Source organism: Bipolaris sorokiniana (genome assembly GCF_000338995.1).
Source record: "Bipolaris sorokiniana ND90Pr unplaced genomic scaffold COCSAscaffold_20, whole genome shotgun sequence".
Taxonomy (NCBI): Eukaryota; Fungi; Ascomycota; class Dothideomycetes; order Pleosporales; family Pleosporaceae; genus Bipolaris; species Bipolaris sorokiniana.
In genome coordinates, this window is record NW_006911914.1 from 310906 (window position 1) to 325234 (window position 14329).

The 14329-nt window shown below is 46.6% G+C and overlaps 3 protein-coding genes across 3 annotated transcripts; 1 reads left to right on the plus strand and 2 right to left on the minus strand.

Moving 5' to 3' along the window:
• Positions 1 to 5153: 5153 nt before the first annotated feature.
• Positions 5154 to 7519, plus strand: COCSADRAFT_103777 (uncharacterized protein; the record flags this gene model as incomplete). The annotated part of the gene is made up of 4 exons (XM_007707712.1): positions 5154 to 5600; positions 5648 to 6172; positions 6387 to 6525; positions 6639 to 7519. The coding sequence occupies 4 exons, from the start codon at positions 5154 to 5156 to the stop codon at positions 7517 to 7519; spliced, it is 1992 nt and encodes a 663-aa protein (XP_007705902.1).
• Positions 7520 to 7801: 282 nt separating this feature from the next.
• On the minus strand, positions 7802 to 10595 carry COCSADRAFT_185829 (uncharacterized protein; the record flags this gene model as incomplete). Its single annotated transcript, XM_007707713.1, has 2 exons — positions 10541 to 10595; positions 7802 to 10369 (listed from the first exon to the last, which is right to left on the minus strand). Exon 2 carries the CDS (start codon positions 10283 to 10285, stop codon positions 7802 to 7804), a length of 2484 nt encoding a protein of 827 aa, XP_007705903.1. The 5' UTR covers positions 10286 to 10369; positions 10541 to 10595.
• A 169-nt stretch (positions 10596 to 10764) lies between these two features.
• COCSADRAFT_41925 (uncharacterized protein) lies at positions 10765 to 13330 on the minus strand. The gene is made up of 9 exons (XM_007707623.1): positions 12720 to 13330; positions 12608 to 12653; positions 12442 to 12548; positions 12345 to 12389; positions 11770 to 12163; positions 11347 to 11718; positions 11151 to 11299; positions 10956 to 11101; positions 10765 to 10900 (listed from the first exon to the last, which is right to left on the minus strand). The coding sequence occupies exons 1-9, from the start codon at positions 12831 to 12833 to the stop codon at positions 10816 to 10818; spliced, it is 1458 nt and encodes a 485-aa protein (XP_007705813.1). The 5' UTR covers positions 12834 to 13330; the 3' UTR covers positions 10765 to 10815.
• Between the last annotated feature and the right edge of the window lie 999 nt (positions 13331 to 14329).

Genomic DNA, 14329 nt, shown 5'->3' on the forward strand with positions numbered 1-14329 from the left:
TAAGCTCTTCTTAGCTAACTCCTTATAGTAGGAGTTTATTAGCTTAAATATTTGCACGAAGCGCTTTTATAGGCGCTCGTCTTCTACCCTTATAGGTAGGTCCTATTCTCTTCTTAAGAGCACGTTAGCTCTTATATTCTACTTACCCGGCCGATATAGCAGTTCTAGGTTGTACCTACTAAGTAGAAGCGACTATCTTATCTGACGCTCGTTTAGTATATAGGGTTTTATAAAGTACTCTAGGTTCTTATAATCTGTAATTACTTTAAACTTCTTAACTAAACGTAGTTTAGAGTCCTATTCTTTAAGGCATCGTACTACTGCGAGTAACTCCTTATTGTAGATCTCGTAGTTGCACTTGTGCGCGTTATTCTTCCGCGAGAAGAATGCGTATAGTTATAAGACTCTATTGTCGCCGTACTGCGATAGCACTCCGCCTACCGCGTAGCTACTTGAATCGCACTTAAGTACTGTCTCCTGATCTAGGTTAAACGCCGCCAGCGTTAGCTCTATAATAAAGATCTTCTTTAGCTTCTTAAAGGCTGACTGCTCTTCAGCTCTCTATTAGAAAGGGACGTTACTTATAAGCCTTATAAGAGGTGCGGCTAGCTGTGCGAAGTTCTTAATAAACCTTTAGTAGAAGTTCGCGAATCCTAGGAACGATCTTACTCCCTTTACTATTCTTAGCGCCTCCTACTCGCGGATTGCGGCTACCTTAGCTAGATTTATACTTATTCTCTTGCCCGCTTTAATAATAAACCTAAGGTACTTAGTTATCTTAACTTTAAACTCGCACTTCTTGATATCTACCTATAGCTCTGCGGCTTAAAGCTTACTAAGTACCCTTTAGATATGCTCTTGATACTAGCGTAGATCGCCGTTAGTATAGATTAGTACGTTGTCTAGATAAGCTAAGTAGAAGTTATCTAGGTACTCTCTTAAGGTCTAATTAATATATTATTGGAAGGTGCTTAGGGAGTTCGCTATACTAAACGGAGTAACTAGCTATTTAAATAGTCCGAACCTCGTTCGGAAGACTGTCTTCCACTTATCGCCTAGTATAATGCGGATCTTATAGAAGGCCGCGATAACGTCTAACTTTATAAACTATTTAGCTTTACTTAAGCTATTAAGCGTCTCTCGGATAAGCGGTAGTAGATATTAGTCTTTCTTAGTAATCGTATTTAGAGCTCGATAGTCGATATATAATTAGAGCTCTCCTTCTAGCTTCTTCGCGAATAGCACTAGCGTAGCGGCTAGTAAGCTACTTATATAGATAAATCTCTTCTTGAGAAGTAACGTAAGTTCTTTTTAAAGAATTAGAAGCTCTCCGCGCGATATGCTATAGAGAGGTCCTTATAGTAGTTAAGTATTCTTTAGCTCTAACTTAATCTTATAGTCTACCTCTAGCCCTTAATACAGTGGAAGCTTTTCTACTTACTTTAGGTTAAAGAGCTTATAGAACTTCTAGTACTACGTTAGTAGCAGCGCTCGTACGTTTATAAGCTTCTTTAGTTATAACGCTTTATTAATATCTGCGATCGACGCGGCGAAAATCTAAACGCTATTTAGAGCGCTCTTATGTCGGCGAAGTAGCACTATAAATATAGCGGCGTTTATGCGTTAGACTTCTCCTTATAGAGTCCCCTCTATTAATTACACTTAAATGCCTTTTAAGTAGATAAAGATACTCTTCTTCGCGGGGGCTATCGTTATATCGCGGTAATCTATCTACTCTCTTCTTAAGTAGACGTCCTTACTAGAGGATAAATCTATTATATATATATAGGTAGACTCTTTGTACTTATATAGCTTAAACGAGAATTAGGCGACCTCGTTAATCTCTAATAGCTTACTATTTACTCCCTTAATTATTCGGGTAGGGATCTGAAAGCGCTCTAGATAGTAGTAGTAAGCGAACTTTCTATTAATTAGTGCGTAGTAGAGATATCTATAATTAATTAGTGCCGTAGCGTTAACTACGTTATTTATAATTAGATCTATAGTAATTAGCGGAGGACGTATATACTTTTGCTGAAATTAACTCTATTCGCTACTTGTCTGCTGATCTATCTTTAGAGGCTCTAAGCCGAGACTCTAGCTTAGAGCTCCTCTTTTCTTAAGTCGCTATTAGCTAGGTTCTTAGCCTCTTCTAGCTACTTCTATTTTTCGCTCTTAGGGAGGGCTCTAGCTCTCTTGACTTAAACGTTATTTAGATAGTTCCTAGCTAAATAACCTAGCTCTCTACAGCTATAGCAGTCCCGTGGAGGTTGTCTTAGCCTACTTGTCTTCTCTTATGCTTAATTAACTCTTAAGGGTTCCTAGTCTATCGCTTCTAGGCTATTCTCTTACTAGGTAGCTTTTAGAGATACTTACGCGTAATTATAGGCTACGTTCTGTTAGTTTCTTCTATATAGTTAGATCTAATATAGGTTGTTAGAAAGCTTAATTACCTTGTCTATATACTCCTTTAAACTCCTATTCTTAAGGGTATAGAGTATTAGCTTCTAGAGTTTCTCTCTAAGTCCTTCGCTAAATATCTTACGAGCTACTACTAGACTAAACGTCTGTTAGGACTCTACGCGGAGTTAATTAAACTCTAAGACGTAGTCGCGTATTGGGCGTTGTTCTTACTTTAGGTGTTAAAGCTTATTTAGAGCTTGCTACTACTAGTGGACGTTTTAGAAGTAAGTATCTATATGCTCCTATAGTCCAGCGGTTGTTTACTTCTTATTCTTAAGTACCTAGAGAAGAAGGACCTAGTTTACCTTATCCTTTGTTTAGCTAAGCACGTATTAAACCTTTAAGTTCTCCGTTAGGAATATAGTAACATTATATTCTAGCTTCCCTTCGCATTTAAACTTCTAGCCTAGGTAGTTCTTATAGGTCTTATTAAAACGTTCTAGGTCTAGGAACTTATTCTTACGGGCTGTTAGCTTAGTAGTTATTATTAGCGGTAGTAGTAAGGTATTAACTCCTAAGGAGGCTTCTAAGCGTTCTTCAGCTTAGTTCTGTTTAAGTGCCTCTAAACGACTAACTATTAGGCTAAGAAGTCGCATTATCTGCTCTATTATCTAAACTATAGCGCTCTAGTCGCTCTTTAGTAAGCTCTTTTGCCTTAGTAGGCTCCTCTCTCCTACTACTGTTAACCGTTTTATAACTGCTTTAATTATTAGGCCAATCGCTGCCTCTTTCTACCTATTCTCTCTTAGTATTTATATAATCTCACGCAGGATCTCTTCGTCTAAGACTCTTACCTAGCTCTTAGCGGTAGCGTACGCCGCTAGCTCTTTTACGTTTAAGTTAGGAACGTTAATCTCTATCGTACTGTTCTTAGGGGGGTTCTAAGGAAACTTTATTAAGTACCCCCTTATCGTCGCGTATAGCTTCTAATTGTCTCTTAATCTACTTGCGCAGTCCTGGACTGCGGCCTACTCCTTATTAGTAAGAACTAGTAGAGCTTACCTTTAGCTATTCTTATTACTAGCTAGAATCTAAATAGCGCTCTATCGCTATTACGTCACGTCTCTAGGAAGACTCGCGTCTTGCTGTCTCGCTTATAGGATCCCGTCTCTGATTAAGAGTAATCGCACGGCCTATACCTCGTCTAATAGAGAATTAATAGGACTTTCTTACTATAACGTCTGCTTCTAGCTAACTATACGCTAGGCCTAAGTGGCTTTTAGGTAGTTTATTACGTAACGTTGCGCCTACGGCTCGGCTTTCTAAGATACGGTAGGGCTTCTAACAGGTCTTAGGCGACTCTTTCGCCTACTATCTCTCACGGCTAAGCTTCCTGCGAAGCTCTACTCTAGGTGTACTATCTTACAATAGTCTACCTACTCGCTGCGCTAAGGCCTTTCGTACCTATTACAGCACTAACTCTGTATTACTAGCTTATACTAATAGCACATTCTAAAGCTTAGTTAGAAGACAGTCTACCTAAGGCTTATATCTAATTAGGATTGAATACAAAATATAAGAGGCTGCGCTCTAGGGAGTAATCGCGAGGTATATAAGAGGTTATATTTGATAAGGAGCTAAGCTCCTAAGCTACGTAGCTGTCTATATATAAGCTGGTTACCTAAGTAACAATCGGACTGGTGAAGTCTAGGTGCACGAGGTAGCTTCTGGGTCCTGCGGCTGTCGTCTAAACGTCGTTCGGGTGGTGCGTAGAGAATCCGGGTGCTCAAGATAGCACCCAGGTTCTGCGAGTAGGCCGAGATTCTATTGAGGAGCTATCCAAAGGGCGTTCAGCCCGTTATAGTATTAGACTAATTCTAGAGCTAAATTAGAGGTAGTATTTACTGCCCTTTTTATTAACTACTCGTTATAAGATTATATCTAATTCAGATCCGACTAAGATAAGTATATAAGAAAATACTCTCTGTAGCTAGTTCTATAGACTTTTAATATCCTTTTATATAAGGCTTATAGGTGTTTATTTAAATTAAGGCTTATTTAATGTTCTACGCACTCCTATATGCCTCTGAGTGACACTGCCGCCGATACTAATCCGAGTAGTCTTGCCTGCGCCGTTATATAGGACTCTCGATAGTGGAATACGTTAATTTTAAAAAAAAATTTAAATTCTTTTCTTTTTATAAGAAAAGTTAAAAGTAATAATCTTTCTTCTTATTTTAAGACTGAAAAGACTTTAATACAAGTATACATTATCCCATAGTATAAAAAAAATGATATAGAAAGCAAAGTTATTATTTAAAATCTATTACTTTATAGTTAGTCTAACTTTAGAGTCTAACTTTATAGTCTAAATTTAAATTCTTATATTAGGTTCCTTTATCCGAAAAAGGTTTCGTGACTAAGTGATATAAAGAAGATACGTGATACAATTACGTGTTTCACTCACAGGCGCAGTCTATTATAGACTTATATCGAGTGACTGTATCAATATAAGAAGTATAAGATTATGTCTATAGTATAGACACGATATACTATATAGTATTCATGAACTCGAACTTTGAAGTTTATTAAGGTTTTTTGTTGCGTGTGCTCTCGTTGCGTTCATTCCAGGTACGATGGCGGAAGTAGATGCTGGGGAAAGCACGGTCCACCCATGAGACTGGAGCTTCGCGTCATGACCAAAGTCTCAACCACCAACTGCAAGCTGAACCAGCTACGGTACAGTCAAGATGCCGCCCCCAGTCCGCGCGCGTCCGATCAAGAAAGATGACTTCGAGACGGTCTTTAAGAAACTCAAGACATCCGTCTACCAAGACAGCGTGCGCCCGGCCGCCGTCTCGTCGTCGCATTACATCCGCTCGATATCGTGGAACGCCTCTGGAACTTTTATCGCCACGGGAGCTGCAGACAAGACATTGCGCATATGGAATCCCGAGAAAACCAACGTTAAGAACTCCACCGAGCTTCGTACGCCCAACGTGCCTCCCTTGACCAACCTCGAACGCGTATCTTTCCACCCCATCAATGAGAATGAGCTTGCAAGCTGCGGTACCGATGGTATGGTCAGATTCTGGGATATTCGCTCCAAAGCTAGTGTGGGCGAGGTCAAGGTCGGCGAGCAGCCCTTTACGCTGGCATGGACACCAGATGGCAATGAAATCGTTGTAGGACGAAAGGTTAGTAGGCCAACCTTTGTTTCGGACATGTACTGACTTTTCTATAGGACAACCTGCTCGTCAATGTCGATAGAGCAGCTCTTAGTATCATCTCCGAGCACCGTCAGCCCCTCCAGACTAACCAGTGTGTCTTTGATTGGTCCGGTAACCACCTTTACTCGACAGCTGGTGATGGAAGCGTTAGGTTACTACGCTATCCGTCGTTCGAAAACGCTCTCACACTGAACGCCCATACTTCTGCATGCTATGCTGTCTCCATGTCACCTAGCGGCGAATACCTGGCAGCTGGCGGAGGAGATGCGTTAGTTTCACTTTGGGATACACAGGAATGGATTTGCGTGAGAACCTTGGAGTTGACAGGAGGCCTCGTTAAGAGCGTGGACTTCTCGTTTGATGGCAGCTACATTACAGCTGGCTCCGACGACAAGGAAGAAAAGAAGATTCGCATCGCGCATGTTGAATCGGGCGAAACTGTGCACACCATTGATGTTCCTACACCCGCAGCGCACGTCGCATGGCACCCATGCCGATATATACTGGCCTATTCAGCCGACAACCTGGGCCTCAAGATTGTTGGAGGTATTAGCTAGGCAGTCGTGGGGTAAAAGAAGGAAAAGGAAAAAGAGTTTTGTCAGTTCTAACGGCGTAAATGATACCCCCTTGTTTGAATCACACGCGTCATGTCCTGTCCATCTCCAACCGCGGCCCATCTCCATCTGTGACGCAATCGTTTCGCTCTAGCTCGGCATAGTAATCACCCGGGAGTGGACTTTCTCACTATAGAAGCTGCCGTTTTCTACAAGTCTCAAACGTTTACAATACTCTCGAATTAGACTGGTCACCATGGACGTCACAGCACCCATACAACCGAATAGCCTATTCTCCGCCAAGGGACTGGTAGTAGTTATTACCGGCGGCGGCTCTGGTACGTTAGTTATTCAAGCTCCAAGTTACCCCGCTGTACTGCCCCGCGCCCATCCCCTTTGAACAGTCGCTTGCCATGCAAGTTCCTAGCAAAAAGGCTCATCACAACCACAGGACTCGGCCTCGCCATAGCCTCAGCACTCTACCAAAACGGCGCTGAAAAAGTCTACATCCTCGGCCGCCGACAAGACGTCCTCCGCAACGCCATCTCCAACCTCCAATCAGACATAGCATACAAACCGCATAGCACTTCCGTCCTCAACGACATCGTCTGCGATGTCACCGACCTCGACTCCGTCAAGGCCGCCGCCGAGCATATCAAGAAAGATGTTGGCTACGTCGACGTGCTAATCAACAATGCCGGTGTCCTTGGGCCGAGAAACGGACAGGACATCTACAAAGCATCGTCCATCCACGAACTCGCCGACGCAATGACATCAGACTACGATGGCTGGGCCAGTGCCATGGCGATCAACACGCAATCCGTCATCGGTGTCTCCGCGACTTTCCTCCCTCTGCTCGAAGCAGCAAATACACGCCGTGGATGGGCACCGGGCAAGGTCACCGGCACAGGGAACCCGCGTGCCCGTGACACGGCGAAGCTGGCAGAACATGGTATCGACGCCGACGATGACCGCATGGCGCACATCATCACCGTTGCATCCGTCGCTTCGTACATGCGCTGGGTCTCCGCGGGTCTCGCGTACAATGCCAGTAAATCCGCTGCCGCGCACTTGGGCAAGATGATGGCGACGTTTCTGGCGGAGTGGGGGGTTAGAAGTAATGTTGTTTGCCCGGGTCCTTATCCGAGTGATATGACGGCGGGTATTACGCCCGTGTATGGAACGAGTCAGATACCGCAGGGACGGATGGGCGGGTTGAACGACATTGCGGGGTTGATGCTTTTTTTGGTGGGCAAGGGGGGCGCGTATGTTAATGGGGTTGCACAGTTGACGGATGGAGGGAGGGCGGGGGTGTTTCCTGCTACGTATTAGAAAGAGGATGTGAATAGTGACTTGATTGATTTGTTGTAAAGTATCATTTATGATTTGAGCCATGTTCCATGCTTCTCCGTATCCATCGATAGATATATACCCTCTTAAACACACCTATGCTAACGCCATAAAAAATGCTCTTTGTTTTCAATATTCTTTTACAGAAACCTCTCCTCAGTGTCTGTAGTAACTCTTCTTTCCTTTCAAACCGCCTCACTTCTTCTTCTTCGTCTTGTTCTCCCTTGCATTCTCCCTCCGAGCAGTGCGCTGCAAACGATTTCCCTACATGCGTCCAAGCACACCCCTCACACTTCCCTCGAGAACAACATTACCCCTGACGCTCAACTCCCCGATACCAGTCTGATCTCCCGAGCCCCCATTGACCCAGCGCTGTAGCAGCGCGTTGCTCTTCATAGGCTTAATATTCGGCGACGCAGTACCAACAGTGACGTGGGCGATGGGATTTGCAGTCGTGAAAACGAATTCCTCGGTTGCAGTACTTGCTTCACTCTCGATCTGAAGGGTGCTGGAGCCATTGAGACGCACTACGAAGCACATGATACGGTCGTCCCAGATGAGACGTTCGAGTTGGACGTCGCACTTGCCGAGCTCTGGCTCCCACGAGCCTTCCATGTTTATTTTTTGCATGTTTTCATGGAGCTTGATGAGCTTTTCCCAGTATTCTTGGTTTTCGGGTGCGGAGGCCCGGTGGATGAGGGTGACGTGGAATTCGTTTTGAACCCGACGGCTCTGCTTTAGTTGGTTGTACATTCGGGCGGTCGTGGCGTTCTTGCCCTTGAAGAGGTCGTCAAGGACTGCGTTGACGTGGTTGGTGTTGAGACGAACGGAGAAGTACTCCATGCGTGGAGCCTTCTTTAGCTTTGCTACTGGTTGAGATTTCTGGTTGTTCTGTTTGTTCTGATTGCCTTTTTTATCGTTGTTGCCTCGCGATAGGTCCATCTTGAAATCCGGCGTGTAGTCGTTCAAAGCCCAGTGAATAGCAGCGTCCATATCGGGGTCAGTCGGCATCTGTCTATCGCTAAATAGAGCTGGATATGTCTCAAACATTCTTCCAATGATTGACTCAAGATTCTGGCGCGAGTCGACAGTAGGGTCGAGGTCAATAACCAAATCGAAGAGGTCATCCGGGCTATCTGAAGGATCGACTGGCTGAAAGCGATGCATGAAACCTTCCATGATCTCAATAATCTCACTTGATCCCTTTGAGCCTGCCTGGATAGTCTGATGGTTATCGCCACGGTCAAGTACACGCGCCCGTGTCGCTTCTCGGATTCGGTCGTAGTTGTGCCGGTCATGAACATAGTGCAACGCGACGAAGCGCGCATCTGGCACATTCTTGGAGATGTCGTTGATGAGCTGGTCTCGCTCGCGCTTTTGATGATTGTTGCGATCTGCAATGACGACTGGGTTTGTGACTAGCAGCGAAGAAATAGTGTCGGCAAAGACCTGGCCACGACCTTTTTTGGCCTTAACATTGTCGTTTTGGAAGTGACCCCATCCAAACAGCTTGACCAGAGCGAGAGCCAAAGTTGTTTTTCCGCACCCAATAGTTGCAACAGGAACAAGCACGATATTCCTAGTAGCATTCTTGCTCTCGACAGCCCCATTTTCCAGTTCTTGTCGAATGATTTCAGCACCAGTGGTTCCACGCGAGGCCAAGAATTCGTCACGCATCTTGATGATGCCATGATTCTCGTTGTAAGCCTTGGCCAAGGTCTTGTTTTGGGTGAATTTCCAGCGCGCAAAGTCAAGGTACTCTTTGGTGATTGCCTCGTGCTTCTTGTAACGCGGTACTTTGCCGGCGATGAGAGCTCTAGTGCACTCGCGCCACTGACGGTACATGAGATATGGCTCCTCAAATTTGTACTTGAAAAACCAATCCACGTAAGGTGCGTCCTCAGTCTCGTGTGCCTGGCAGCGGATGACGAAACCCTCTGTGTCGCGACCCTCGTAGTTGCCCGTCTCCGCAACCTTATCCAAGAAGGCCTTTACTTTCTTGATATCATTCTCAATTACATATGTGACCTTCTTCATGCCCCACTCGTCGGCAAATTTGTCGACTAGATGGCCAGGATATGTAGCAAAGTCGGGCAGGTTCAGGTTGATGCCGTGTACGTAGAGGCCAGCCTGCTCGGGAGTATATGCCAGCACATGCTCTTCGAATTCGTCATCGCATAGTTCTGCTACCAGTGTCGCGTTCATGGATCGAAGAGTACGCGCCAGCTCCGCCTTGGTCCTGCCGACTTTCGCAACATGACGCTCAACCCACTGCTCGCCCGCAACAGCGTGACTGAGACCTCCTTCCCGAGGGCCTGTAGAGTGTTTACTACAGACCAGCAGTGTGTCGTCGTCTAGACCAGCTACGAAGATGATACACCCGTTCTCTTTCACACTCAGCTCGTACGGACCCCGTGTGTTACATTCGACATTTTTCCATTCCGTCTTCCGAATCTCCCCATGATTGAAGAACTTGTCGTACCCTCTTACTGCAATCTCATAGTTACCCTGCAAGTTCTTATACGTGAAGAGTCCTCGCGCATATGTAGGAAGGTTCTCCTTCTTATAGTCCCAATCGTTCATTTTCCATGAGTCAACGGTTCGGCCGTTAGGGAGTGTAAATGTGTGTTTTTTAACTGAGAAACCACCCTGCCCCTTCTTGCCCTTGTGTGCCTCGAGAGCGTGGACCAAATCGGTGACCTCTTTTGGGTCTTGCGGCACATAAGGCGCTCTCTCGCGGTGCGCCATGATTGCAGTGGACGCAAAGTAACGTCGGGGGATGAAATGCTTTTGGATATGTGATCGGGTTCGCGGAAAGACGGAAAGGTAAATCTGAGATAGCGACAATTGTGAGCGAAGGAAGGTTGCGGACAAATGCGACAATGTGCAAGAGCGGGGAGAATATTTTACTAAAGTAGTGCGCATTGCCGTAGGAAAGAACAAAAGAGAAATGATTTATGCAGTGCAGTCACGATGAGTCGGTTCGGAAAGGGCATTGCATACCAGAGTTCAGCCCTTGTGAGCGAATACGACAGAGGGCGCAAGTGTAGTTGTTTTGAGGTCAGTGGGTAGTAATGGCTTCAGCTGGTCGCGATGAGATCACAGCCTGGTGCCTGACCCCCGCGGGTGGGGTACACACTAGCCTTTTTGGTCAGAGTCATAGTTGATTTGTGATGAGCTAGCCCTTATCATTTTCATATCACTTCTGAGTCAAGGTGGGAGGCATGTAGAGAAGCCCTTTTTATTTTGTTTCTATGAGACTTCAATATCTAAATACACTACAATGAAAGCTTCTTCACGCCTTCAGCTAGGAGTTTCTCGACCTCGTCCTCGTGCGTTGAAAAATTGTCGACGAGATTGTCCCTAGATATGCGTCAGTAAAGCCCTCGTATACACAACGCTTCTATTCACTACTTACCACATCCTGGGGTTGTGCTCGTGCTTCTTGTCGCTATTCCATGCCCAATCGGTAATGGTAAACATCCTCGAGCTCTCCATCATAAAAGCGATTGCACCCTTGGAGATTTGCATCTCAGGCGGCGGTTGCGCGCTCGCGGCTTTGAACTTGGAATTTTTTAGCATTGCTCATAAAACTTCACTGGCGTTGGCTCACCTCCTCATATGCAACACCATGAGGCACAAATCCACACTCAAAACTGACACCTCCGGGCTGGAACTCGTCTGAACGACCTGCGTATTCTCCGTAGATTAAGCCCATGAGCTCAGAGGCTCCGTTGCGGTGGTAATACGGTGGGCGGTATGCTGGGCAATAGTTAGTTTTGCCTTTCTCCTAGATACTCATAACGTACTGTGCGAAGCCACATCCCATCGCGGACTAAAGATCAAAAAGTCGGCTAGCGGCGCCGCTGGATCGCGAGAGGGAGCTGTAATGACGCAGAAGATGGAAGGGTCAATGTGATCAACCGAGATTGAGCCAACATTGACAAACTTTGTCAAATCGTACTTGAACGGGACATAGTTGCCATGCCACGCAACAACATCAAACGGCGAGTGTTCCTGCTTGCTGAGAAAAAACTTTCCAGCAAGTTTGTAGACAACCTCCCATGATGCTTTCTCAATCTCGTATCTTGCCTTGGGGTGCAAGAAGTCTCGAGCATTGGCAAGGCCGTTGGCTCCTAGTGGGCCGAGCTCTGGTAGTTGAAATTGCGATCCCCAGATTTCTGCATCGCATTAGTTTACGTCAAGTGATTCCAAGACTTGAGTCGACCTACCCAGGATGTAGCCTCGGGTCGGTCCTTCGACCTTGACCTTGAATCTCTGTCCCCGTTGGATGACGCAAATTTCGCCTGGTTGCACATACATGGGCCCGAATTCAGTCAGGATATCTAATGCTCCCTGCTGAGGCACAATGAGAAAGTCGCCATCCGAGTTTACTGCGGCCCTCCGGTTCATGCTTGCATTGCAAAGATACGTATGCACTGCTAGACCCTCACGCAGTGTTGGCTCACCTGAGCCAGCAATAGTCTTGAGGCCAGAAATAAAATCGATATCTCCATCCTTGGGGATATCAAATGGAAGCCAGGCTAGCTGCGTAGGCGAAACATGGACTCGCTTGTTGGAGGGGAGGAAGTTGGACTCTGTATCCTCGTTGTCTGGCAAGTCTGTCTGTGAGCATGTGTCAGCGAATGTAAAATGTCACCGCCACTTGATGCTACTGCGCCATCCATATCCTCTGACACTTTGAGGTCATGATTGTTCTGAGAGAACCAGAAACGGGCCGAATACGACGTGAGGCGTAACTCCGCGTCCGACCTCACCGATCGGTCAAAGAAAAGAGAGCTCTTACAAATCCTTGATGAGCGACAGCAGGTCGCGCCCGGTAGAGGTAAGCCTGAAACGACGCGTCAGCATCTATATTGGCCACCTTGATTTACTGGTATAACCTTTTTATTCAGGTGCCTTGGAGCCACAAAGGCCGTTCCGGTCATTTGTTCCGCATATAGTCCAAATCTGACACATCGCGGGTTGTTCTGACCCTTGGGAATAGTGCCTGTATGGCCCCACCGATTAGCCGGCTGCACAGTTTATCAGATTTGGGCTCCTACTCACCTGGGACTGCCTCGGACTCGAAGCTGTTTCCGAAGCCGGATTGATACTGCGAAAACGCCAGTCGTCAGCGGGCAAGCTTCAACATGGCCACTTGTTCGTCTAGTCAGCTCACCTCATAAGGGTCGTTCTTCCTAGTTCCAAACGAGGGTATAGCGCCGTCCCTCTGCGTCTCTGCCCAGTGGAAGATATTCTGGTACTCCTTCGGGTCTTGAAGCTGTTCGGGCATGGTGGTTACGCCTTGGTGGCGATAGTCGTTCCGGTGCAATTCGACGAGACCAATGAAAGCGGAAAGATGGAGGTGCACACTTCACCGCTGTTTCTCACGATGGTGCAGATGGAGTCGGAGAAGAAGTATGAGAGCGCCTGGCGTACAAATAGTGTACCAGTTCTCAACTACCCCAATTGCTACCCCACCATCTGCCGACCCCACAAGCTTCATGCAAGAGCTTGTGTCGCACTCATCACGCCGGTCACCCCACCCTCTTTGAATCTTGTCATACATTGCCCAATCACTGGGAGAGCTGTTCCGTGCCCCGAAATTTGCGGGCAATGGTCGAGTGGAACTGCACACGGTTGGGTCTGGAGGTATACTGCCGACGTGAGTCGGAGTGGGGTAGCACCACATACTTACTCCCCGATGCAACGACAACGGATAAACAGCAGATTCTGGTTGGCGCCTATTGGCTACTGTAGGCTCCGGTGGGGAAATTCTGTGCATACATACTATGGTAGTAGTTCAGCGGCTAGCAGACAGACATTTGTGATGCCTTACGAATGAGGGAACAGCCCGATCACAGGCGGGCATGTCACTATTAGTGAGGAATCACAGAGAAGCAGTACATAGAAGAGAGCTATTATACCAGCCATAAGCAAGCCAGTCAGCCGCACCCGATTGTTTCCGATCCTCTCTCGCCTTCACTTCCAAGTCTCTCCGCATATTTACATCACCACTCACACGTGCGATTCCAGAAGGGCGATCGGTCGAGATGGCGTTTACAACATCAAACGGCACCCAGTCATCACGCCTCACATGCAGCTAAAAGCCAAGTCCTTGATCCAGGCAAACTGTGGCCACACCGTTCAAGTAGTAGGGCGCCCATTCCAACCCGCCACCTTCTCTATTCACAGTCCAACGCAAAGAACGTTTCTAGCGGCCACAATAAGACGCCACAAATAATCTTCTTTCAGCCCTATATGCAACTTCGTGGCACCACGAGTCTGGACACACGTGTAACGGATCTCGCCTATGTGATACGGACGTGGAATCGTAGGTCAGCGCTTCCCAACCTATCCCGCCCCGTAACACACATCTCACTCGCGTATCGCGGGAGCCCAGTCTGCGTGGTTACTCACGGATATTGCGGAAACGAAGGGATGTGTGTGTGTGGGTGGGAAGTGGGCGGAGGAGGAGGGAGAGAGGGAGGGGTTGCCCACCCAACGTAAGATCGCGTAACACAAGGAGAACTCGTGGCTTAGTTTCGTAAGTTGAAAGAAACTTAAAAAAGAGAGAGATAAGGGAGAGCTGACATCTCGTAGACGAGGGCCAAGGTCGGTGGATATTGGCGCGTCGCCAGATAGCCCCAAGTTTGGAATTACCCCTACCGAAAATAGATGACTGAAAAATATTGGAAACATGGTATCAAGCTTTCTGACAGCAGCGAAAACAAAAGTAGACCTTTGAAAAAAAAAGAAATCAACAAATCTGGACTGACAATTTGCTGA

Bases quoted from the DNA above. Each gene is read 5' to 3' on its own strand.
- COCSADRAFT_41925 (XM_007707623.1), bottom strand. From the start codon at position 12,833: ATGCCCGAACAGCTTCAAGACCCGAAGGAGTACCAGAATATCTTCCAC. The intron at 11,719-11,769 runs GTAGGTCGACTC...AATGCGATGCAG, and splicing joins GACCCGAGGCTACATCCTGG to AAATCTGGGGATCGCAATTT. The intron at 10,901-10,955 runs GTAAGTAGTGAA...ACGCATATCTAG, and splicing joins GAGCACAACCCCAGGATGTG to GGACAATCTCGTCGACAATT.